This window comes from Oculina patagonica, chromosome 4, assembly GCF_052425735.1.
Source record: "Oculina patagonica isolate OP01 chromosome 4, crgOcupat, whole genome shotgun sequence".
NCBI lineage: Eukaryota > Metazoa > Cnidaria > Anthozoa > Scleractinia > Oculinidae > Oculina > Oculina patagonica.
Window position 1 is genome coordinate 11,672,590 of NC_135761.1, and position 25,534 is coordinate 11,698,123.

General features: G+C 39.1%; 4 protein-coding genes across 4 annotated transcripts in view; 2 read left to right on the forward strand and 2 right to left on the reverse strand.

Annotated features, from left to right (window-relative positions):
* Positions 1-25,156, forward strand: part of LOC144651492 (lysophosphatidylcholine acyltransferase 2-like) — a 166,158-nt gene extending 141,002 nt beyond the window's left edge. Inside the window, exons 12-15 of the mRNA XM_078511439.1 lie at positions 21,939-22,089; positions 22,794-22,892; positions 23,305-23,434; positions 24,360-25,156. Of these exons, the coding sequence (XP_078367565.1) occupies positions 21,939-22,089; positions 22,794-22,892; positions 23,305-23,434; positions 24,360-24,463 (484 nt within the window). The 3' untranslated portion in view covers positions 24,464-25,156. The remainder of the gene's footprint in view (positions 1-21,938; positions 22,090-22,793; positions 22,893-23,304; positions 23,435-24,359) is intronic.
* On the reverse strand, positions 5,618-11,976 carry LOC144651456 (uncharacterized). The gene is made up of 3 exons (XM_078511396.1): positions 11,575-11,976; positions 10,685-11,338; positions 5,618-6,926 (listed from the first exon to the last, which is right to left on the reverse strand). The coding sequence occupies exons 1-3, from the start codon at positions 11,834-11,836 to the stop codon at positions 5,788-5,790; spliced, it is 2,055 nt and encodes a 684-aa protein (XP_078367522.1). The 5' UTR covers positions 11,837-11,976; the 3' UTR covers positions 5,618-5,787.
* On the reverse strand, positions 14,816-15,930 carry LOC144651585 (uncharacterized). Its single transcript, XM_078511533.1, has 2 exons — positions 15,669-15,930; positions 14,816-15,348 (listed from the first exon to the last, which is right to left on the reverse strand). The coding sequence occupies exons 1-2, from the start codon at positions 15,928-15,930 to the stop codon at positions 14,816-14,818; spliced, it is 795 nt and encodes a 264-aa protein (XP_078367659.1).
* LOC144651486 (lysophosphatidylcholine acyltransferase 2-like) overlaps positions 19,568-25,534 on the forward strand; it is a 105,136-nt gene continuing 99,169 nt past the window's right edge. The window contains exon 1 of the mRNA XM_078511431.1: positions 19,568-19,795. Within this exon, the coding sequence (XP_078367557.1) occupies positions 19,682-19,795 (114 nt within the window). The 5' untranslated portion in view covers positions 19,568-19,681. The remainder of the gene's footprint in view (positions 19,796-25,534) is intronic.

Sequence of the window (25,534 nt, forward strand, 5' to 3'; positions counted from 1 at the left end):
ATAAGCAAATTAAACAAATTCAAACGAACACAAAGGTCATACCGACCTGCTGGTCGTACTGCACCAATTTGAAAGATATCCCCACAAGCAAGCATCATTGCATAAAAGTCATTTCCTTCAAGGGTTTTTGGCATCGCCCTCTTGGTGTGTAAGCTGCGTTTTGCCGTATTTGCCAGCACCATAGTAATTTAAGAACAGATGTTATCAAAACAAGTTGGCGGCGAGGCATCAAATATAATATCCACCGATCATGAAAACCGACTTGTTTTAGAATTCGGTCGCGTGTTTTGTTCACATACAAAAAACATGTTTCCACTGCAAAGAAATTATGTAGTCATCGTTTTCATCCAGTAAGAATCTGCGGCACAATTGCAAGTGGTTTTTGGTGCTGTCGTTCTTCGAAGAACACCGACAATAGTTGATTGCGTGACAGACCGACTTGTGAATTTTATTTCAAATTTCATGTCTCAAATTTCACTCTGACTCAGATCATATTGCGATTGTCATGGCTTCGTTTATGTGCTTTCAAGAAGGACCTGACATTCAGGGGCCATGGGATATGTATTGAGTCATCTATAAACGATCCAATACGCCACAAATCGCCATGGCTTTAATTTTCCACCTTTTTTAATTTTGAAAATCTGAAATCGAAAAATTAGCCTTTAATACTGACTTACCGTAAATAATCTTATAAACGCCAGGGCTTTTTAATTTAAGGGGTACATGCGGGAGTTTTAAATAAATATGAAGCGTTTAGTAGAAAAGGGGCATTCATTTCACCAGGAGCCCATGATTTCACTCTAACTGTAACGAAACAAATAGACAAACAAGTATGTAAATATGACGCGTAGTTTGCTCCCGGATAAAGATAGGAAACAGATTTCGTGAGTAGGAGACTACTCTAATCTTTTCTAATGCAAAGCCTAAAGATGTCGTTCACAGATTGTTCGATATCGATGTCTTCATCGTCATCGCATCGGGGTAAACCATGTTGGCTAGCTAGCTCCTTTGGTCCCTTCGATGTCCGAGTGAATCAATTAACTAACTAAAGAAAATTGCGTGTTTTTTACTCCATGAAACGTTTACGCGGGGGGGGGGGGGGAGGGGGGAGGGGTGACGGGGGGAACAGGGGTGTCTATTAGACACGGGACGTTTATTAGTAGAGGCCTCCAATACAAATTTTACACCTCAGGGGGAGGCGTTTATTTGAGAGTGGGGCGTTTATTAAATCATTTACAGTATTTCACTCATTTACATTTATTCTAAGGATTGCCTACAGGAAAGATAAAATAGAACAAAAGAGTATGATTATGAGTGTCATTGAAAACGAACTTTCAACAACCTGGTCAAGGCAAAGACGAATCATGAGTTGTAAAAAGGCACGCTGATCTACATTTTTACAAACATTTAATTCCGTCGATACGTCGGTCCGTCATTCTAGCTTTAAATTAGGAAATCAGTAGGAGCACTATCAGAGATACAGGTGATTCCAAATTTGTTGAAATTGTTCGGGATCCTTGTTCCCAGGGACTTCGTTCCCCTAAACCAGCGGTTGATAAACGAGTTTAGATATTAAATTTCGTTCCAAGAACTTGCGCATTTTCCGTCAGCCTTGACCGAACTGGGCCGTCCTCTGCCCTCTGGGCCATTTATGGTTCCGGTTTAATTGTGCGCATGCACCGGAGACTTGAGATGGAATGATCCGTTCTCGCTCCCAGAGTCTACGGTCCTTCTGTTCTGCGCCAGGGATCGAGACCTCTGCCGTTAATGTCTGTTAAGCTACGCAACGAATTGAAGGCGGGGTTTGGCTGGGAATGAAAAGGAATGAGGCACCAGCGGAGTGGCCCCGAGGCGAAAGCGGAAACCCGACTGAGAGGTAAGTGCTTGGACGGTTGCTATAGAAAACGGCTCCACATCGAAGCCCTTTGAGTCACACTAGGGCTTTCCACAAGTTGCTCGGCAACTTTTTGGCATTTTTTCATGTTTCGAGCAACTTTTTCCCCCTTGGAGCAACTTTTTTCCTCTCGAGCAACTTGTTGCATTTTGAGCAATTTCCAGACCGAAGATTTCCGAAGATTATACGAGTGCTGTTCTAAGGCAAAACGAACGTTTCCGAAGACTTACGACGTTTGCCGAAGATTTTCGAGGGACATCTGAAGACGTTTCAACATTCGGCTCATTCTGTATAAAACATTACAAAACTCGTCAGCAAACATGACGTCATCAATATCTACACGATTTTTCCCAGTTAAAGGAATCCTTGTTACTTAACAAATTTTCCCCTTAAGATGTTGTTTAGATACTTCTTTTGCTGTAAAATTGCATAAAACTGCTAACAAATCTTACCATCAAAGGGAAATTTGCATATATTTAGAGAAATTCTCTTGATTAGAAGCAGCGTTTTGATTTTTTTGGAGCAACTTTTATTATCAGAAGCAACTTTTTTGGATATTTGGAGCAACTTTTTGAGATGTTACGGGCAACTTTTTGGGAAATCTCGAGCAACTTGTGGAAAGCCCTAAGTCGCACTGCCCGAAGCCAGTGGAGAGCACGGATGAAAGAAAGAAGGATATAGTGAAGGCTATAGCAACGAAAAAGAAACTACTTGCAGCAAGCGAGCAGAATGCAAATATACGCGTCAGCATGACGACATGTCGACAGCGCACGAAAGACATGATCCACGAGGGCGAGGCTGCACCAGACATGAACTAAAACCAGTTTAAATTCGTGCGACTGATCGCAGTGACAAAATGAGTGAAAGCAGCCTTGTCGCAGCGTGTGTGCACTTCTGCGACAAAATATAAACTAACCATTGAGAGAACTTCATGTATTGAATTCAAAAACTAGTTTACATCCTCCCTCTTCCAAATTCGCTGCAGGTGCACCGAACAAACGCCTTGTTGCAGGGACTTTTTGAAGTAGTACACACGAAGCGATTTGTCGCAGAGAACCTCACTTAAGGTTTATTAGTACTTCATTAGTGTTTTCATTAATTTGAAAGTAATATTGTGTATAAGCTACTTTAACTTTTTCATATATCACATTGATCTGCAATATGGTACGAACAGGAGCTAGAGAGATGGTGGATATAACCCAAGTGTATACACCTTATTCCAAAATGGCGGACAATACATTATTCTTTTGTCTTCATGTTAATTGGCCCTCGTTGCCTCGATCGTATCTGCAGAATTCAAAAGAATCATTGGCTTAAAACGAGGCAATAAGGGCTAATTAACATATAGGCAAAAGATTAATGTATTTGCCGCCATTTTGGAATAAGGTGTATAAAGATTGAGTAAAGTCCAATTGGGTATGTAATTATACGCGTTATTAACAAAATCGAACTGCGCAGTCGTTCGATTTTGTTAACAAGGCCTTTGAAAGACCTTTCAATTGGCATTAATGGTTTTGACATCCACACTATAAATCAAACATTCAGTTAGGGAAGCAACATTATTTTTTTGGAGGAGTGGCCAAGTGGGATCAAAAATCCTGAAAAAAAATTGTTTGCAATAGCAAAATGCCCACATAAATTGTTTGAAGACATCAAAAATCATTGTCTGCAGAAAGATGCAGCTGGAAAAATTGTTTGGACAGAGAGCGCCACGGAAAGAAATCGTCTGTACTGTACTATACTACGCTTCGAGTAAAACAATGGTCCATTCCAGCGTTTCGATCGAGCACTGAGGCAAGTCTTGAGAGACTGGGTACTAGTCCAAAACAACATGGCGCCCGGGTGAAAAGTAACTTACCAGGCATATGAAAATGTGAAGTGCTGAGGCCATCGCTTACGAGAAAAGTGGAAACTAAATCCTTGCAGAATTCTTTGTGAACATTATAACTACCAGGTAGACAGGAGTGAGCGACGTTTTCTCTTTCCAATCTGCACGTGAAGATACGCTTGAATTCGATCGATGATGAACATGTCAAGTGGCTTGTTTACCTTTTCTCACGCTGTAAGTCTGTATTTATGGGCACTAAATAGCCGGATAATTAACATCACGAACCACTTTAGATGCTAAAAGGTTTATTGGATTTATGTAAGCGGTATTTCTCACGTCCTCAGCCGACCTATCCATCATGTTATGAAACTCGTTCTAAAACTTTCAGAACTTTGTTTTTGTTTTGCTCACATGTACCACATTTTTGTACGCTAAAATCATACGTGCCGATTGAACTTAACATACTTTTTTTGACTTTAATTTATTATTTAGTAAATGTTTTACAAAATAATGGCTAATGGAACCATCAGAATAACGCCGCATCGGCGATATTCAAACGTAATTTTACCCTAAAATCTCTAGTGTCACGCATTGCCCGAAATACCTTATTTTTAAAATAGGTTTACTACTAAACGTGAGAGCGATGAAAAATCTTGATGATATCATTTAAATTGTACTAGGTGATACTAATTACAGTGGTATTTTTATATGAAAGGCTTCAATTCTTGCAGAGATATTTTAGTCGAAAGATGGGTCAAAATTTAGGTATTTTTTGGCTCAAAACCGACCATGGGCACGTTGACCACGGTATCTTCCACACGTTAAAGAATTTTGCGATAATATTCTACCTACAGCATTATCATCTCAATATGTAGCCCCATGCAAAATATAAAGGAAATCTGAGAGGGTCGATGTAGACTCAAATTTTAATATTGCATGGATTTCATATGGACCCTCTCTTAATACCAAGTTCCGGAAATATATCTTTTACTGTGAAGATCCAGTCCTTGGGGCAACATGCTTTGAAATAAAATCCTTTTGATACCTACAAAGCTCAAAGCTTAGCTTTCATATGAACAATTTATCAGGATCGATCAGATGCCATAATCAGGTAAACGGAACCTCAACTGTTAAGCTCACAGCCGGTGCTCTCGCGCATCTCTCTAGCTATTTGGTGTTTGTGGCCGTTTTAGATAACGCGCGCCACTCGCGACGTGAAATGAACCAAACTAGACGCCAATTTGCTATAATTGCATGTAGTTGTCACACGCAGTGGAAGCTTTCCTTGCAACCACTCTCGTAAGAGACCAGTTTAAGTTACGACCACCATTGTGAAGCCTCCCTTGGATTGTCACTCAAACTCTGTAATAAAAAGCTCTTGTAAGCGACCACGACCAGCTTTGGTAATGGACAACTAGTCTTCTCCTTTGGTTACAAACTCTAGAGAGCGACCACTCGATCAAAGATAGTAAGTGTACACTACTTAATCGCATTTACCGTAATTTAACAATGCCTGTTTATGTTCATTGATACTGATCGTTCAAGAGTGCTATATTCTAAAAGAATGAGGAAGTTTTGAGAAAAAAGCTCTGCTAAGCGACAAACCTCTATTGTTTCAACGTGTGGTCGCTCACGGGATCTCATTCTCGTATTAAACGACCAGATCTAGTGGACCACTTTTTGAATTCCCGAGGTGCTCGCTTACGATATTTACGCTAGCGTATGACAAATTGTATTTTTTAACGTGTCAGAAAAGTCAAAGTGTTTTCGACAAATTAACAAACTAGATGCTATAATTAGAAAAAATTAATTCTATGAGAAAATAGTATCGTTGGTGATTTTTTTCCATAGTCGTTTAATTATCTTAAACTCGTCGTAAAATTACAGGGCAAATGAAGCATCACCAAGGTTTTATTTTTTTCATTTCCGATTTCCGTTTCTCAGATATCTGTTGCTACACACTCGGCGTGGAATTATCTCTAAACAGCATAATTATAATAACAATAATTATTATACAAATACTGAGTTTACAGTAACTTGTGAGCAATACAAATAAACATGTTTTTTATACTATGCCATAGCATTTCAGTTTTCCCAGTGTGTGGTAACCTTGGTTACTTCCGCCTGCATCACCAAACCTCAGCTGTTTAACTGGCAGATGTGTCTTGTCAGTGAGGAGACCGCTGTCTTCACGCCACACTTTGTCATGCTTATCACAGTTACAACCACACCTGGGGTTTGCACATGAGTTGGTCATCCCGCATGCGCACTTACCACTGCCAGGTGATGCTCCGCCCCAGTACGTCATCTTACTAGAATCACGTGATACCCACCAGGCAAATCCCCCGTGCCCCAACATCATCGAATCATAACACTCGTACTTGATAAACTGTTCACAGTGCGAGGAGATTCTGGTGAGACTTGCAAGCTGGGGCAGACTTGCTCCTGTGTACCGAATGTTACGTGAGTAACAGCCTTGAGGGTAGCATCCATCCACCAATGTTCTGCTCTCACTGTCGTGACTTATCACTGTCACGCCAACTCCATTCTTGTCATTCATGTCGCAGTAAACTGTAAATGGTGCCAGCCCTCCCGAGCCATCTGGATCAATGACGTAATTTCCGCTTACACTGCTGATGTATTTTCTGATCACAGAGCAGGAAGTCCCAACTGGAGAATTGATTTTGACTTTAGCTTCTATTGTTGTCAGAGCATTAGTCGCTCTACAAGTGTAAGATCCTTCGTGTGATTTCTTGATGTTCTGAATAACCAGTGTTCCATTTAGTAGAAAGCTGGACTCTACAGGAAGTGAAGACTTTCCATCTTTTGTCCAACTGATTGTAGTTCTCAGGTCACTCTCGGCCACACACGGCAGATGAACACTTGAACCAATCACAGGAGTCACCTCTTGAGGAGGACGGACTTTGAACTGCATTGGAGAGAATATCACAACCTGGGCAGTGTTTGTTGCTGATCCCAGAATATTTTCTGCTTTACAAATGTATATTCCAGCGTCCTTTCGTGACACACTGTAGATTGTCAGGGTTCCATTTATCACTTCAGTTCTGTGTTCAGGCAAACTACCGACTGCTCTGTACCACATGATACTGGGAAGCGGCTGACCAGCAGCAGTGCAGGCGATGGTGACGTTTTGTTTCTCTTCAGCTATCAATCGATTGGATGACAATGAAAGTTCAGGAGGAACTATGAGAAAAAGAAAATTAAGATAATTGTCCAACCAAACTTGTGTTACATTTTATTTTGTCTGCTGTTGTAACCTCTCTTAGACAGTCATATTCCAACTTCAAATATTATTAGTCAGGTGGCTTAACGCAAAATAAAGGCTTGATCGTGACAAGAGTGATAAAAGCGTGAAATTTGGCATACAACTTGCTTACACCCTACTAAATAATATTAGAAGGGGTGCCCAAGTGAATCTGCTCACGATTCCGTTTTAAGGGGATATTTAGTCAAAACCGGCAAAATGACTGGCGCCCAGGCTTCTCTCGTCCATCGAAGATGGCGGCGCTCTTGCCATTCTGCTGTCTTTGTAAGTTTTTGAAGAAAATGTTTTAACTTCTTCGGAAATTTGTTAAAATTATATGCAGAGCATAAAAATAAACACTTGTTTTATCCATTAAAATGGTTTTAATCCTGTTTTGAGTTAAATCATTTGACATGTATAGAAATGCTCCTGTTCGAGTTCGACTACTATAATTACTTGCAAAAAATTTCGGATGTTTACTTTTGGACACTTTTTGTCTTATTTCGAACAATTTCCGACAAAATTTGCGGACACTAAAGTATGGCTTATCTAATTTAATTTACACATACAAAACAGGAACTACACTTAAACAACATCTGTGAAAAATGTTATTTAACTGCACTCTCAAGTCTTTACGTTCTCGAGAAGTCTCTCCACTAGAGTTCGCTCCATAACAAAGATAAAAAATTAAAAAAAATTGAGCTTAAGGTTGCTTCAATGACTGCGGCAAGATCTTGGAAAAGATCTTCTGCTTCTAGTTTAATTTCTTGGTAAACTCCTCCAAAATTCCTGCCAATTAAAAAATTTTTTCGTATGATATATTGTGTCTGTTTCTGAGGTCACAGGCGGAACAAACCAAAAAGCCAGCTAGTGTGAATGGGCTTCATTACTGATAACTTACTGCTGACATCAATCACAATGGAGTATACATGCATAACCACTATGCATCAATACCTTAATCGACTTGCTTTGCGACTGTAAACACTGGTGTTTGCATAATGGGCGGGCTGGGGGGTGTTGTTTGTGGGGTGGTAAGGAGGAGCAGGTTTTGTTTTTGTTTTAAAGATCAGATCTTTACCATTGAAGCCTTAATTCGGGGAATTTATTTTAAACTCTGGACAATGTAAAAACAATGCGTGGATGGCATTACATCTTTTTCTCTAGATAAAACGGTGAGGCCCTAGATATTTATACAGTTTTAAGCATTTGGTAATATATCAGTTTAGCACACGATCCCACAAGCATTGTGCTTAAAACCCTTATTGTGTTTAAATAAAGGATATGATGATGATGATGACTTTGAACAATCCCCGGTGCGTCTTCTTTGCTGATTCTTCAGAAACAATGATCTTGAATTTACCATGACGGTGATTTTTCGTTGACGCAAGCACTTTCGCCGAGTCATGTTCTTTTGAATTTTGTCAAGTTTGACACACTTTTTGGAAGATCCCATTTTCTGGGCATAAATCATGCCGTTTAAAATGTACAAAAATAACAAAAGTAACATATGCAGGTCCATAGAGACAAACACCGTAGAAGTTAATGAAGACTGAAAACAAAAGCCTACTAGATAATAGTTTAGTGAGCTCACTAGAAAAATAGTTCTCGGCACAGAGTGATAAGAAAAATCAGAAAGTCTTCCATTCTCGCCAGGAGCACAGTGACAGACCCGTTAGAGAATGCAATAGTTTAACACTACAGCGCACGCAGAAATAGGGTATGAGGTAAAGCGTGCAAGGGATGATGTTACATTGATCTTTCATCCGCTGTGAAAAATACTGTTTATCTAATAGCCAATTGGGGGTGAATCTCTCTAACCACACGTTTCAAACTGCGGTACCACAGCTGGTCTTTATAAGATTGTTTTCTTATGGTCCAAGTTTTAATACTATTAATATTATTGAAAAAACATGGCATTCAGCATGGAGCGCCACTTTTCACTAATAAACGTCAATGAAACTGTTCTACCCTTGGAGAGTCTAAGTCCCGAGCTATACCAGTTTTCAACGCATTCACTGGATGTAACTCAGTTCTGTGGCATAATTGGAAAAAAGATAGCATGGATCTCAGAGCATGGGAATTATGTAGTCAAGTAACACCTGCCCTGGACCACATCTGGACACGTCTCTTCGAGCAGCTGAGTGTCTCCTTAGAGATTTTCCAAAAGCTAGAGAGATATACGGTCAAATATATGACACATCAAGTCCTCTGGATTCTGTGAACGACACACGACTGATGCCATTTTCAAAGCTAAAAAGAGACCTGCAAACTATTCCTCCGACACAGGTATAATAAAGCGTTAACGCTAGGTTATCGGTAAAAAAGAAAGTATGGAGTTTTATTCTAATTTGATCAGCTTACAAATTGATTAGAAAGAATTAAACACCTAAAAGCAGAAAGAACTTTGAGCTTACTCTCTAAACATGCACTCCTGCAGCATGCTCAGAGGACAGTGTATCAGGCAGGAATTTGGACGAAATCGAGATGCATTTCAGGACGTTCCTTCTCCTGCAGAGTTTTCATGGGCAAAAGGAGAGGACAACCAGTGGCAGCCACTTTAGATAATTATCCCAAAAGTTTCTAATGTTTGCAGAGAGCTTATCAAATGTATCTCTGCAAAGGACGCTGCAAATGTGCCGAACAGAAAAGTTGCAGTGCACGCCATTGTGTAAATGTTCAACTGCCCAGAGAGCCATTCTAAGAGCAAGGGGCATTTGTGAGGGTCTTAGCATGAACATGAGCATTCCCGATATACTATCAGATTTAATGTACGAAAAGATGCGGTCAATTTACACGCATTTGTTTCGTTTCTTTGTTAAAGTTTTGTTTGGTCCTGTGCTATCAGCCGAGCGAAGACTAGGTACTAGAAACTGTAAATTGGTTTTGTTGACACTATTTTACATGCAATCTTTTCCAAAATAAAAAAGTTTATAGAGAATTAAGGGAAACAAGACAAAATTGCAAAAATTTGTTTCAACTAGGGCAAAATATCTGTTTTGAAAATAGAACCACAGGATACCCAACCTTGATATCAGTCAAAACCGAAATATCCCCTTAAAACGGAATCGTGAGCAGATTGACTTGGGCACCCCTTCTAATATTATTTGGTAGGGTGTAAGCAAATTGTGTGCCAAATTTCATGCTTTTATCACTCTTGTCACGATCAGGTTGTTAAGCCACCTGACTATATTGAGAAGTAGTCAATTTCAACACAGAACTAAAGATATTTTTAGCGTTGATCGAAGTTCTTCTGAAATTCCTTTTTAGTCATGTTCTCATGTCATACCGTAAAATTCCGGTTATAAGCTCTGGGCTTACACAACTTCGTAAGGGGTTTTGGGTGGGCTTATAAGCGGAGGGGCTTATATCCGGGAGGGCTTATAAGCGGAATAAAAAAAACGTATCGAAACGAGCCACGGGAATGTTGATCAAAATACGTTTTTAAGTTAAAAACGCATAATAGAGCAACATTTACCCCTGTTCAGTACTGTCATCCAGCAGAGGTGGGCTTATATCCGGGGGGCTTATAATCGGATGTATTTTTTTGTTTCCAGGTAGATGGGCCTATAGGGGGGGGGCTTATAACCGCAATTTTATGGTATTTTTTTCAAATCTCTATCACAACATCTTCAACTGAGCGTCAGCTATATCAAACGCTTAATGTTTTACAATAAAATACATAAATTCAGCTACTTACACTGAACAGTTAATTTCGCCGAGGCATTTACTTGTCCCAGCAAATTTTCAGCTTTGCAGCTGTAAACTCCGTCGTCTCCAGGTCTAACGTCCTTCACAATCAGAGCGCCACTGGATTCTACCACGAAACGACCCACAGGAAGCGATGAATTCAGCTTAGACCACGTGACTTTTGGACTTGGATTACCATCTGCTGTACATTTCAAGATGGCTGTCTGACTTTCATTGACTGTCATTCCAACAGGACGCTGCAGCAGAGATGGAGCCGAGATGGACTGGCCCGGTTCACCTTTGTCGCCTTTCAAACCCGGCGGACCTCTAGGTCCCACGGGACCGGGATCCCCTGGCACTCCAACATCCCCTTTCATTCCCATTGGCCCTTGAGCTCCTATTGGTCCATGTTTACCAGGAGGTCCGCTTGACCCGGGTTTCCCTGGGGTACCTGGTCTCCCTCGGGTTCCTGGTCTTCCTCGTCGTCCCGCGTTACCTTTTGGTCCTGTGCGGCAGAGCGTGTGATCTTTAGCACAGACTTGGTTTTGCAGCAGACCAAGTTCTTGTTTGATCAGTATTTGTACTTCAGAGGCTGTTAGGGTTGATTTTTGTTCTGAATCTTCAGGTGAAGAGCGCTTTTGTCTTGAATTTTTTTCTTCTCCACCTGAAAAATTAGAGCCAATTATTCAAAATCGTAAACCATGAACCATTCTTTGACAATTAACGGTTGCTATGATGCAATAATACAACCTGGATTCAGCAACACAGCTTCAGCCCCCTTATTTCGCATTCATTTGTTTCGGGGATACTAAAGATAAATAGCAGGCACCCTGAGTAAAGACGACGAGCAAAACGCACAACATTTTGCAATGATTACAGAAGAACGTAAACAATGCTCACCTTTGGTCCCTTTCCAATGGCGGCCTGTAGCTATAACTTGCCATCTGCCGTAATGTTGTTGTACTTTTTGAAGGATTGCTGTCTCCATCTTATCACAGAATGTTACTGAGTGTGATATCAGTCGATGATGTTCTTGTATTCTGAGTTCCACGTGAATTAGCGCGATACAACACACAACAGACAACAGCAAGCCTGACGCGGAACACAAGCTGTTCAGTGTTTGTCTTCTGTTCGTCTGCTTCTCTTCTTTATCTTGTTTCATCGTTACAGCTCCTACCACAAACTTGTGATATCAAACACACTGATGCTAAAGACGTTTTCTTTCCACTTTTAGCTGCTTACAGATCAGTTCACTGTGGGTTTAATCGGTGTAAAGATGATAGAAAGCTGTTGTGTCCGAGTTTCACGGATGAAAGTGTAACACGAATCCTGTGTTTACTGATATGAAGTAAAAATAACTTTACTTGTCTGAGCTTGTAATGGAGATTCAGTATCACAGGAAGTTTTAATTATGGTATCATCTTTGATACTGACAGAGGTCAAACGTATTTTGGCTAGAATTGAAGTATTATTTTTAAACGTGTGCACAGCATGCTGCAAAAGATCCCATGGCAAGGCGAGTTTAAATTGTTGACCTTGAGTTGTTCAGACGTAATGGTTCTAATTAATTTCCCAAAATCATCTGTGAGGAAAATTAGTAAGCGATGATATAAACCATTAACCATCGGCATTCTTTTACTTTCTTGCAGAGATGGGGGAGGGGTGGGTAATGATGCATGACTATTATACCTATGTCACGTGGTACACCTTATGTTGATACGCGTCACAAAAGGATCAAAGGAACAATTTGGTTTTCCCTTGTATGCACGTCTTGTTCAGCGTGATGCAGCTGAGTCACGATCTCAGTCGGATGTAATAATTTTACGGTGACATTTAGGAGCATCAGAATTAACAATTGGTTCACTGCTAAACTGCCTTCCTTTTCTCTACACTAGTAACAGTAAGAATACGGTAAAAAAATTCAGTAACATGCATGCAACAATAATAAGGAGATAGTTTATTAAAAGAGGAAAACAGCAATTACAATGAATGTGTTCTGATCTACTCTCCCTTTAATAAGGCTCTCAGTATTTTGAAGTTAAACGAATTACATGTATCTGACGTATTTTTGTGTCATATTACACTCAACAACGGAGCACCGCCGAAACAAACCATGGCAGTTTTGCGCATATCTCGGTGAATTTGTAAACCAAGATCTTAGTCTAATACGCCGCCCACACTTCCTAGCTTGAACCTGCTCGTTTTGACTTCTTTAATTCACTAGAAAAACCCTAAAGAAAATAACAGTTTCTAGCTTTCTACCAAGTTCGTTAGCGGAGCTATCAAATATCTTTTACTGTGAAGATCTAGTCTTTGGGACAACATGCATAGAAATAAAAACCTTTTGGTAACTAGCTCAAAGCTTGGCCGGATTTCATATGAACAATTAATCAGGATCGATCAGATGCCATAATCAGGTATAGGGAACCTCAACTGTTAAGCTCGCATCCGGTTGTTAATGTTGTAAAGGTCGTTTTTATAGTGGTCATGCACTTAACTTCGAGAAAGCTAGCTTAAGATAAGATAAGATAAGAAACTTTATTTAAGTGTCAAAGCCTTATAGCCTGGAAAATAAAACCATACTAATTAGGGGACACTGCTAAAAACTAAAAGCTACACTAATACTAAATATAAATACAATAAAAATATATATAAGTCATATAAAAAATGTTATTATAATCTATGGTGTAAAAAATGTTAAAATCTTATAATAATGTTTTGACTTGAGAGGCACTAAGTGCAGCATAGGATGCATCCCTTACAGCCGCTGTCCATTAAGGGAGTTATATCTTTTTTGCGAATACGGTTTGTGAAAGCCTGCAGAGTCTTGGCTGATCTGTCAGCCGTAGAAAGTTTTCCCCATAGTTTGGGTCCTACATAACGCAAAGAGTGCTTTCCATAAGTAACAGTGTTGTATCTAGGAGTACAGGCATTGACACTAAAACAGAGGAAACAAACGTTTTAAATGAACATAACATAGTTAAAAAATCCCAACTGGCAGGAGGCAGACCAGTTAGCTATATACTAAGCGTGACCAAGAATTTGAACTATGGACGGCCGAAAATAAATCCAGTTAGTGGTCGCTAGTAGCAGGCAGTGTGGAGGGATTAAACCCGGGACCTTCGGATTACAACACCTGCGGCCACGTTGCCGGCCACGTTGCCTCCTCAAACGCTCTTACGCACCTTGTTTCATGTCTGTGGCTATGTATCGACTATGTAGATAACGCGTCTTTTTAACGACATGAAAAGCACCAAACTAGACGCTAATTTGCCATGATAATTACATGTAGTTATTACTTCATATAACAGATTCTTACGCTACTGTATGACACATTCTTTGTACTTTTTAACGTGTCAAAAAGTTAGTTATTCAGTGTTACGAATTTTACAAACTAGATGCTATAATTGGGACTGAGTATAACTCTATGAAAAAATATAGTGTCGTAAGTAAATAATTGTTTAATTCTTTTTAATTCGATAAAAATTTTAACCTGAAACATCACTAAAGCTTTTTTTTTTTTTATATTTTTAATTTCCGTTTTTTTTCGATATCTGTTGCTACTTAACTAAAGCATATTGACTATCATCATTATTTCAAGTGGGCTTGCAATAAATTGAGACAACAACAAATTAACATGTTCTTTTACGCTGTACCATAGCATTTTAGTTTTCCCAGTGTGTGGTAACCATGGTCCCAACTGCCTATATCTCCGAACCTCAGCTGTTTAACTGGAAGATGTGTCTTGTCAGTGAGGAGACCGCTGTCTTCACGCCATACTCTGTCTTGCTTATCACAGTTACAACCAAACCTGGAGTCTGCACATGAGTTGGTCATCCCGCATGCGCACTTACCACTCCCAGGTGATGCTCCGCCCCAGTACGTCATGTTACTTGAATCACGTGACACCCACCAGGCATATACCCCGTACCCCAACATCACTGAACCATAACACTCATATTTGATAAACTGTTCACAGTGCGAGGAGACTCTGGTGAGACTTGCAAGCTGGGACAGACTCGTTCCTGTATAATGAATGTCACGCGAGTAACAGCCTTTATTGTAACATCCATTCACCAATGTTCTGCTTTCACTGTCGTGACTTACCACTGTCACGCCGACTCTATTCTTTTCATTCATGTCACAGTAAACTGTAAATGGGAGATGAATTTAGCTTGGACCACGTGACTTTTGGACTTGGATTACCATCCGCTGTACATTTCAAGATGGCTGTCTGACTTTCATTGACTGTCATTCCAACAGGACTCTGCAGTAGAGATGGAGCCAAGATGGACTGGCCCGGTTCACCTTTGACGCCTTTCAAACCCGGCGGGCCTCTAGGTCCCACCGGACCGAGATCTCCTGGAACTCCAACATCCCCCTTTATTCCTATCGGTCCTTGTGCCCCTATTGGTCCATGTTTACCAGGAGTTCCAGTTGTCCCAGTTCTCCCTGGGGGACCTGGTCTCCCTCGGGTTCCCGGTCTTCCTCGTCGTCCCGTGTTACCTTTTGGTCCTGCGCGGCAGAGCGTGTAATCTTTAGCACAGACTTGGTTTTGCAGCAGACCAAGTTCTTGTTTGATCAGTACTTGCACTTCAGAGACTGTTAGGGTTGATTTCTGCTGTGAATCATCAGGTGCAAATCGCTTCTGTCTTGAGATGGTCTCTTCTTCAGCTGAAAAATTAAAGCTTTTATTCAATTCTTTGAGCAGTTGTTATGATGCAACAGGAGAAAATAAGGGGACTTATTTCTCTTGGATGCAATAATCATACGTATTATTAAAAGAGATTTCCGTTTCCATTAGACTGGGTTTCAGCAACATACCGCCACTGTATTTCGCATTCATTATTTTTCGGAAAAAACGTTGTACTAACGATAAATGGCAGGCAACCCTGGGTAAAGACGACGATCAGGGCGCACAACGTTAATTGTCAATGATTATAGAAGGACGTGTACTATTGCAAAAACCCGTTCCATAGCGAAACAATACTCACCTTTGGTCCCTTGCCAATGGCGGCCTGTATACATAACTTGCCATCTGCCGTAATTTTGTTGTACTTTTCGAAGGATATTTGTCTCCATCTTATCACAGAATGTTACTGATTGTGATATCATTCGATGATGTTCTTGTATTCTGAGTTCCACGTGAATTAGCGCGATACAACACACAACAGACAACAGCAAGCCTGACGCGGAACACAAGCTGTTCAGTGTTTGTCTTCTGCTTGTCTGCTTCTCTTCTTTATCTTGTTTCATCGTTACTGCCCCTACCACAAACTTGTGATATCAAACTGATGTTGAAGACGTTTTCCTTCCACTTTGAGCTGCTTACACATCAGTTCAGTGTGGGTTTAATCGTTGTATTAAAACTGAGAAAGCTGTTGTGTCCGAGTTTCACCGACCGAATTGTAACATGAATCCTGTGTTGACTGATGTGAAGGATACATGTAGTAAAAATAACTTTACTTGTCTGAGCTTGTAATGGAGATTCAGTTTCACAGGAAGTAGAATTATACATGGTCTTGCTGACTGGCGTGATTGAAACGTTTTTACTACAACAATTCAGTACCCCGATGGGGGGTGGGGGGATTCCCATTTGAAAGGGGCGTGGATGCTCGTCGGAAGTTTTGATAGTTTGAGTAATTTTTCTGATTAATTCCATATTGAAGAAAACTTTAAAACAATAGTAGTGTAATGTAAAAAAACAGTAACTTAGGAGTTATAATAACGCGAAAATAACCAAGGTCGGTTTGACTGAAAAAGATTAAGACAGATTACTACTGTAATGACAAACTTGAAAAAACTTGCCATGTGTTGCTCGTGACGTAGCTCCTTTAAAGAGACCAATCTGGTCATGGCTGAAACTTTTTGTGACCCCTAATAAGAGATACCAAAATACTAAAAATAGAATTTATATTTGTATATTTCTTCGTGTGGAACCTTAAATGAGACGTTGACGGCTAAGACTGTAGGCGTTTTGCCCGGAACCCTAAGTGAGGCTAGAAATCCGAAATTTACATCCCGAAGCGAGACCTCGAGCATTCCCGCCCCATTCATCCCTCGGTTTGATTAGGTACAGATTCTGCAAAAGATCTCCCGGCAAGTTAAGTTGAAATCAGTCTTGACCTCAAGGCAAGGCTCAAGTTGCTTAGACGTAATAAATGATTAGATTTCCCTAAATCTCCTAGGAAATCTGTAAGGAAGAAATGTCAGAGATAATATAAACCATCGCCATGCATTCGTAACTGATCCTCTAGCAGACGTAGGACAAGGGTGAAAAAGATCCGCAAAAGAACAGATTTTTGTTGACTTTGTTTTTTTTTTATATAAAAATTGTACTGCATGCTAGCATAATCGGCATATTATTTTTGAATTTTGGAAGGAAACGTACATTACCAGGGTCATGTCTTGCTTGGTGTCTTAGATTGATTATTTTCAAGTTCTGGCATGGTTCAGTCTATTTTCACTCCTCTGGGGGAGGGGAGAAAAGGTTACCGCGATACTGCCTCGTTCGTCTTCAGTTTAAAAGACTCTCGCACCGGAAGTAAAGATTGCGTCCTCCCAATTCAACAAAAGGGTGTGAAGCAACACGCTCAAATTGCCAGCTGTCGGAGCCTAACTAGCCTCCCACGCAGTCGTTCTTAGGGGCGATCGTGTTTCACTCCTCCCCACTAGAGGCTAGAGCCTAACCGACGTAAAAAAAAAAGTCCCATTTCATGATCGCAACAAAAAGTATGAAAAGTAGCATAATTTAGGTGCGATTGCAGAATACCCGGTCACTTCATTTATATGCAGACGACGTTCGAATAGTATCCCATGATGCATTTCGTTTCATCTTATATTATCACTGCGTACGTGACCTAATCAGTATTGTTCAGCTCTCGCGAAGCGAGAAGAAGCGTTCGCCATGGCGTGTTTCCGGACTAGTTTTGATTCAAAAGCTGCTGCTTTCGAGGAAAACGACTTATTCTACGTTCACTGCGTTTCAAAGGAGAATTTCAGTGTCACATTGAAGGGATTTACCTGTGTTTCGCTAGTATACAGAGAAATACATGTTAGTGTTATCGAACAATTGGACGAACGTCGAAGAGCTCTCGTTCCTGTGACAGTCAAAAATTCGGCTATAGATGAGCTATTTGTTGCTGGAGTGTTAATAAAGAAGTCCTGTGCTGATCCGAATCGGTTTTCTTACATTTCTTCTTACATCTCTATCGATCTCTAGTCTGTCCGCTTCGCAGTCGGCGGGCTCGTTCGGCGTTGTTTACATAATCTGTGAATACATATTTGAGCTTATTATTACGGTTATTTTTCAACAGTTGTAAGCATTTCACTTATTTGAAGAGTACAGTTATAAAATTACTTTCGAAATTAGTCATTTTGAATGTAAATATAAATGGCAATGATGACAAAGCTCACGATAGAGCCCAGCGATTGTTGCCTACACGCTTCGCAACACGCGGCGCTGGTTTTCGATCGAAATTTCAGTCATCTTTGATCGCTGAAAAAGTCATTAAGATGCGGGTACTTCTGGGTACTTCTTTGCAAGTAGAATAATACGGCCTTCATTATGCTAGCGTGAGACCCATATTTAGTAGAAACCTGCTTATAATCCGAAGAATCGTGAATATTTATGACCTCGTCGCGGGTCAGTGAACACTTTGTGAAGCAAAGCTAATCAAAATAATCAAAATAAAGGACGTTTTTTAACAAACCACGGTCATAGGACAATTGCAAATCAATGAAAGTATGACAAACAACAAAATAATACAATTTTCTTGCTTTTGACTGGAAAAAAATACGAAATGTGCCGTAGAGAAAGCGGCGTTATTTTACGGTGGAATCCGCCATAACTTCGATATTGCGTGAAGTGCGCGGAGAATTGCACCATGGGATACTATTCGAACGTCGTCTGATTTATATGTGTCAGAACGCTTTAAGAACGAGACATAACACAATAGGCACTTTTGTTATTCAATGAGATGCAAAAAAGTGGCGGAGTATTCTGCAATTTAGCCTTTACAAGCATAATCGATAAGGGCCTATCCGATGGTAACATTTTAAGTCGCGTGTTTTGGCAGAAAAATTTAATCGATTTTTTGGACTTTTTAATTGTTACAAAAGTTGGTATATTTGCATCCGGGATTGAACTAATCGGTTCAAAACTTAGTTTGTTCAGGGCGCTCTCCTCCGCAGAGGCCTCTTTTGTGTTTCGTACCGGCTGGAAAATGGTAATAGACTATAAGAGTGTCTCAATAGGGTTAACCGTTAGCCGTAAAACGGCCAAAAATTTAGCTGTTAGGCGTAAAAATTGGATAATTCTAACCGTTAGCCGTAAAATATGTATAAAAAATCGGTAAGTAATTTTATATAAACCAAATAAGTTCACTTCATCGTCCCAGAATGGCCCTGACATGCACCTAAAATATGTTTTTCAATAATGGAAATTAATTTTAAACTTTTTAAAACGATGGAAATTAACTTTTAACTTCTTTTAACCGTTATGGAAATAAATTAACCGTTAGCCGTAAAAAAGCCAAAATTTTAACCGTTAACCGTAAAAGCCACCACCCCATTGAGACCCTCCTATAAGAGGTGAAAAGTAAGCACGCGGCGCCTGGAGAGAATCGAAACGAAAACAGGGGACACTGGGAAGCGCTCCCCCTATTTTTCAATTTTTTGTTGTCCCCTCTCTAACGCCCCCCCCCCTCCCCCCACCCCCAACGCAAGGCAATTTTTATTTTTTTAAAGTTTTCGGTTCCGTTCGGAAAGCGAAAAGGTCACCCCCTTCCCTCCCCACTCCCCACGAACTTATCGCGTCCCATACCAGTAATCCACATATATGGTAAAGATGACCATATTTAGAAGTTATTTATCAAACAGCAAAAGAGGGAAATTGTTTTGAAGCAGAGCAAGAGGTCATCATGTAGATTCTTAATTCGGTTTATAATTAGCTGGTATAATAATTGTCCAATATCCTGGATAGTGTTATTGTAAATAAGTTTAAAAAATGTCTGCAAGACCGAAAGGAAAGGTGCTTTTGCGCGCCAAATCGCTTATTGAACCCGATGTACAGAACCCATTCTCGTATCGGCTGCAACTCTCTGCTTGCGATAAAGTGAAGGTGAGCTTATTTATTTTAACAAGTTACTAAAGAACTGTTTTCCTCATTCTAGGTCGCAGAAAGATCTTTAAGGCCATATGAGTATCAAAAGCTGTACGATAAGCGAAAATAAATTGTATTTGGGAAGACGCAACAATCAAAATGAACGTTTCTTCATCAGCTGTCCAAAAGTAAACAAACTACGAAATGTCTGTGCAAAATAAGTGCAGCATACTTTTGTGCTAGCGCTAAGTTCGGGACGAATTTAGATAACTTTTTGAATTGTTTTTTAGCTTAACAAATGAAATTATTTTCAAACTGGAAAACAACTAGCTATGCTTTGTGAAGGTCTTGTTTACTTGTTATAAAAACCCCAAGATCTGCTAAAATTAATTTGAAAATTTAATTTGTTTTTAAAGGCTCAATGTTTATACACCTAAAATGCTTTATTACCACCACCACCAACAAAACTTTTTGTGCTAACAATATTATGCAGTGTTTTCTGTGCTTGCACATATAAGTACGTATATACTTTTCAGCTTTTCATGCAAATAATCTGGCATAACATGCATGTACAATACATATTTTAGGGTTTAGAGTAGCAATTGTTTGACTTCTCCGAATCCAGAAATGTATTTAAACTAAAACCAGTACAGTGACATGGGGGTGGGCGAGGGGGGGGGGGGGGGGGGGGTGCACTGTCTGCAATTTTGGTTGGGGGTTTTCAGCACGCTTCCAGAAACTCTTAATATGTTATTTTACAACAAAATATACGACTAATCCCTGCCCCTACCCAGTATTTCAGATGCCAAAATCTATACCGTATTTTCCAACATTTTAATAATAACAATCATAAAAATAGTTTCTTGCAAAAATAACACATAAAAATTAAAGTTGTAGTCTCCTTTAATTTTGCAGCTGTTATTTGGGATGCCACACAACACTTCCAAATAATGGCTGCAAAGGTAAAGGTCTCTAACCTTTAAAAATTGCCAACCAGAATGCACATGAATGGAAATGTGACAAATATAACAGGCTACCTTATTATAGGAATATAACGAGGCATTTTAACAACGCGAACAAAATGTACGCATAATAAAATTAACGCGAATTTAGGAAAAGTTCTGGTCAAATGCTTATAGTAAATTAACGCGAATTTTTGAAATTCGCGTTAATTTACATTTATCGTTAATTTTCTATAATAAGGTATGTTATCCGAAACCTTAACAAAAACACTTGAATTCCAGCTTGCCCTTCGGACAAGCAACTCTAAAGTTTGCTTGTCCGGGGCTTTTACGTGCTTGTCTGAGTTTACCGGTAGTTGGCAGACTGTGTGCCTGGGCCCTTGCCCATTGGGCAAGTGAGCATAGAAAGTTACTTGCACGACAGAAAAATCTACTTTTCCTGTAAGCCCACCGGACAGGGTTTTTTCCGAACCCTGTCCTTATTAGGGACCTTCAGAATGGAGTGTGAGTACATCTTTGAGTATGCATCCGACTTTTCAAACTTAGTGCTTATACTTTCAATTATCGCATTTCATGACAATCTTGTGTCGTTAGTCTGCTTTTCAATTGGTCGTGTAGTAACAGGGAGGAGTGCATAGGCCATCAACAGTCTCTCCCCATAGCATACATACATACATACAACCTTTATAACTTTTGAGGAGGCAGCGTGGCCGAGTGGTTAGAGCGCCGGAGCGCTGGTGTTGTTTCCGTAGCCCCGAATTCAACTCCTCGGCTACGCTTGTAAATAGCCAACTGGTCTGCCTCCTGCCAGTTGGGATTCTTAATCATGTTTCGTTTATTTACAATATTTGTTTCAGAGTTAGTTTACATTGGCCCTGAAAAGCCCCATTCGGGGAGTGGTCAATTACATGCATATTTTTTTTTTTTACATATTTATACACGATGAGAGATAAAGCTACAAGCTTGTGGGGTCGTGTACAAAATAGCCTCCTGTCCTGTGCATCCCTCTCTAGCTGATACCAACAGGGCTCTGTGAACGCGACTATTAAAATTCAAAGTCGTCCTCATACTCAGTCTCGTACTTGTACTTCAAACTAAAGGTCTGGAACGTATTAAAAGTTCTATTAATCTATGTCTGTAGATAAATAGATACCAACGACAAGTACTGGACCTCAAGAGTTTTGTCTGTGATTCTTTAGATTAAACTTGGACTCTGTAAAGGAACATCTTAAGAAGTTTGTGGTCCTGGATTCTGATAAGGACGGGCGCATTTCACTGAAGGATTTTGCGCTGCATTACAAGTTACCCACTTCATCACCCGTGAAGGAGCTCTTTTCGATCTTTGACAGAGTAAGGTTTTGGTTAATACACTATTGAAAAGTGTACAGCTGTTACAGTTCTTGAGTATTTGATAAGTGTATGTAACTCTCGCTAAAGAAAGTTATACAAGATTCACCACAAAGCAGGGCTGGGCACACTCAGCATCCTGCTCTATTTATACCACACTCACCTGTTTTCCTAAAATAGGTACGTTTTTGATTGTTACTTAAGTTGAAAAAGGAGGATCTACTAATATAAGAATAAAGTAAAGAAAATTGTTTAACAGGTAGTTCAAGGTTGGGTTTTGCCAGCCTATCCAGTCATCTCAGTTAGCTAATACGTATAAAAGAACATTTGCCCAGATGTTTCTGCTCAAATATATTTAAAATATATCAAATATTTCTTAAAGCACAACGGATAACCTTTAGGATACAAACATATTAATTGCAGGAACTAAACCTTCCATGTTTAACAATAATCCAGTGTCCAGCAGTTAAATGTGTATATCAGGTTTGACTCACACTGACTCAGTTTTGCTACTCCACATGTGAAACATTTGTTAAATTTGCTTTCTCGGGAAATCTAAGAACATCTTTTATTCAGCTACTACAAGGCCAAGAAAAAAACAATCCTGAGGAAAACTTTCTTATTGGGTTAACACTTAACTTCGGTTTTTGTACTCCTGAAATCTGCCAAAAAGGATCTGTCATTTAATTGATCTTGGTATTTTGTAGGAAAATAAAGATGTGATAGACTTCCGCGAGTACTTGATTGGGTCGGTTTGTTTGGCGAGGTTAGCATCTAAGAAGGATGTGGCTGATAGTGCACTGAAGGTATTGAGTGACATTATTATGTTTAGCTTGATAATTTGAATAACCGTGTAAGAACTAACCAAATATTAACGAAAGAAAATAGTGGGAATACAGCGAAAATGCATCTACATTTTGGTACAAAATCAGAAAAACTGCCTATTTAAAACGACATGTTATGAATGGGTTCAGTAAACAAGTGAATTGTGTTATGTACTATAGAAATAACCTTCACTTCTAACAATTACTTCGTTGGCTGTGAAACTAACACTAAGTAGGACCTACTTTGATGTTTCTTTAGTCAAGTACTTTCTAAAACTACAATTTTGGTAAGTGTAGCATTGTCTGTAATGGGGACTGCAGTACCGCATATACTAGTCTTTACATAAAGGACAAACCTCTCCTTCTCCAACTAACGTTTGAAAATTTTTGTCAGTCCCTGCAGGAATACAGCAAGCCAAATCGAAGTTTCATCTGTGGTAGGAAGCATGAAGATATTCTGAAAAGTGTTTTAAAGAACATTGACGACACCTACTCTGATAACCATAACGTGCGGAGTAGAAACGGTGAGCATTTAAACAGACACTTAACGGCAGCACATTTTTAAGCTTGAGTTACAATAACCCAGTGATAAAATTTGCATTCTAGTTTACATTGATCAATCGATCGATCAATTAAGCAAACGTCCGACGGTCGGTCCGACTGACCGTCCGTCCGTCCGTCTGCCCGTCTTTTCGTTGGGTCTTTGGTTGGTTGGTTCGTTTGTTTGTTCCTTCACAAATTCGTTCTTACGTTAAGTCGGTCCAAAGCTCTGTCGTAATTATGGCCTATGCTTATCCGATATCCGGGTTTGTTTTCCATAGTATTTTTTTTTTTTACTCTGCGTTTACCTTTTGAAAGCTGTTGATAATCTCGCAACTCGGTCTTTTTATCCAAAACGTTTTATACCTTTAAGCAGTTCATGTATCACGGTGACCTATAAAAATAGTTTCTTCAGCAGAACTGTCAAAGACTGGAATGCTCTTCCTAATGAAATAATTGAACTTGAAACTGTTGCAGCCCGCCTCAACAAAAGACCATTTCAATTTTAATTTTCCTTTTGTCTTTATTTCACTTACACATGTAAATCGCACTCTTTTCTACACCTGCAACACACCTTTATATTTGCGTGATGAAAAACCTTGGCAAATTAATATATATAAATACAAAAATAAAAAACAAGATGGCTTTAGGTGTATTGTTGAATTTCAAATGAGTATATATCAGAGTGGAGATAAAAAAAGGACCCTAAAAAGATTGAAATACCGAAAACAAAGTTGAAGCTAATTTTGCATGTTTGTTTGTGTTGGCGTTAAGACCTCTGTCAATTAGAAATCTCAACCAAAAAACTCTTTCAGTTTTTCTTAATAGCAAAGAACTAATTTGTTTTCTGACATTAATATTCGTCTGTGGGTATAATAACACGGTTTGTTTTTATTTTTATTTTTGCAGAAGAGTTTCAAGACTTTCTTTCCAATCACGACGAATTGACTGTTTTACTCTCAAGTCTACTGCCTCCTGTTGAGAATCACGTGCGAGAGTCAATACTCATTTGACAGAAATCAAAAAACTGTTTTATTTGTACATTGGTGCAAATTTCACATTTTTATGAAAGATTTTTTATAGGATTACGTTCTTTGAAGGTGAAATGAAAAGTGAAGATCTATGAAGTGGAATTTCATGAATTTTGAAATGTGTTTTTATGTGAATGGGTGAAATCAGTTTGGGAGTTGAGTCTCGAGCTTCCAATATTGGAGGCTATTAATGGTAACAGAGTTTTATAAATTATAAAGATTTCATTACAAGTACATTAATTATTTATTATTGAATAGTTTTAATAATTATTTATCAGATAATGAAGGAGCAATAGATTAATTAGCAGCTATTTAATAATAGGAATTAATAGTAATATATTAGTATAACTAAATATAATTGTGATTTTGAGTGCAGTTTGGATTAAATTGATAAGTGAATCTTTTACAAAACTGCACTGTATTGATCATTTGTTCTGTATTTAAATGAATTCATAAATATAGTATATTAATTATTTAATTGCGAGAGGTCGTGAAAATAGAAACAAAATATTTAAAACCCTTTGTATAAGATATCTCAGATACATTAGGAATTTTGAAACATTGATAGTAAAATTTCTAGTTGGGTATGCATACAAATTATATGAATTTATAAATTCTGGAATTTTAAAATAGTAATATTGTTACCTTATTATGAGCTATAAATTATTTAAAAGATATTTTAAATCTTACGTCGCTTTTTATCACTGTAAATGAATTGTGTTGGTTAAGAGTTTATATATTTGCAATGCCGTGTCCAAAAGGGATATTCAAGAACTTACAAAAATTAATACATGTAAACAGGTACATTAGAAATGAATTTTATGTTTTATTAATGCACGAGAAGTTTAATAAAACGTCAGTATTACTTTATAAGCTTCAGAGTATTTGCTGTCGAGAAACTCGTCACGCATTCTCTCCTCCTGAGGCCGAGGAGAGATGTCGTGACATTTCGTGACCAGTCTTGGTAACGATTTTTGGTTTAAATAGTATTTACACCTTTTTACACTTTCAACCCTCCAAAAACGCAACAAGTCATTAGCATTTATAAGAAGT

Excerpts from the sequence above, each read along its gene's own strand:
- LOC144651456 (XM_078511396.1), bottom strand. The coding sequence starts at position 11,836 with ATGAAACAAGATAAAGAAGAGAAGCAGACGAACAGAAGACAAACACTG. Across the intron at positions 11,339-11,574 it reads CCATTGGAAAGGGACCAAAG|GTGGAGAAGAAAAAAATTCA; the intron begins GTGAGCATTGTT and ends CTAATTTTTCAG. Across the intron at positions 6,927-10,684 it reads GGCGAAATTAACTGTTCAGT|TTCCTCCTGAACTTTCATTG; the intron begins GTAAGTAGCTGA and ends TTTTTCTCATAG.
- LOC144651585 (XM_078511533.1), bottom strand. The coding sequence starts at position 15,930 with ATGAAACAAGATAAAGAAGAGAAGCAGACAAGCAGAAGACAAACACTG. Across the intron at positions 15,349-15,668 it reads CCATTGGCAAGGGACCAAAG|CTGAAGAAGAGACCATCTCA; the intron begins GTGAGTATTGTT and ends TTAATTTTTCAG.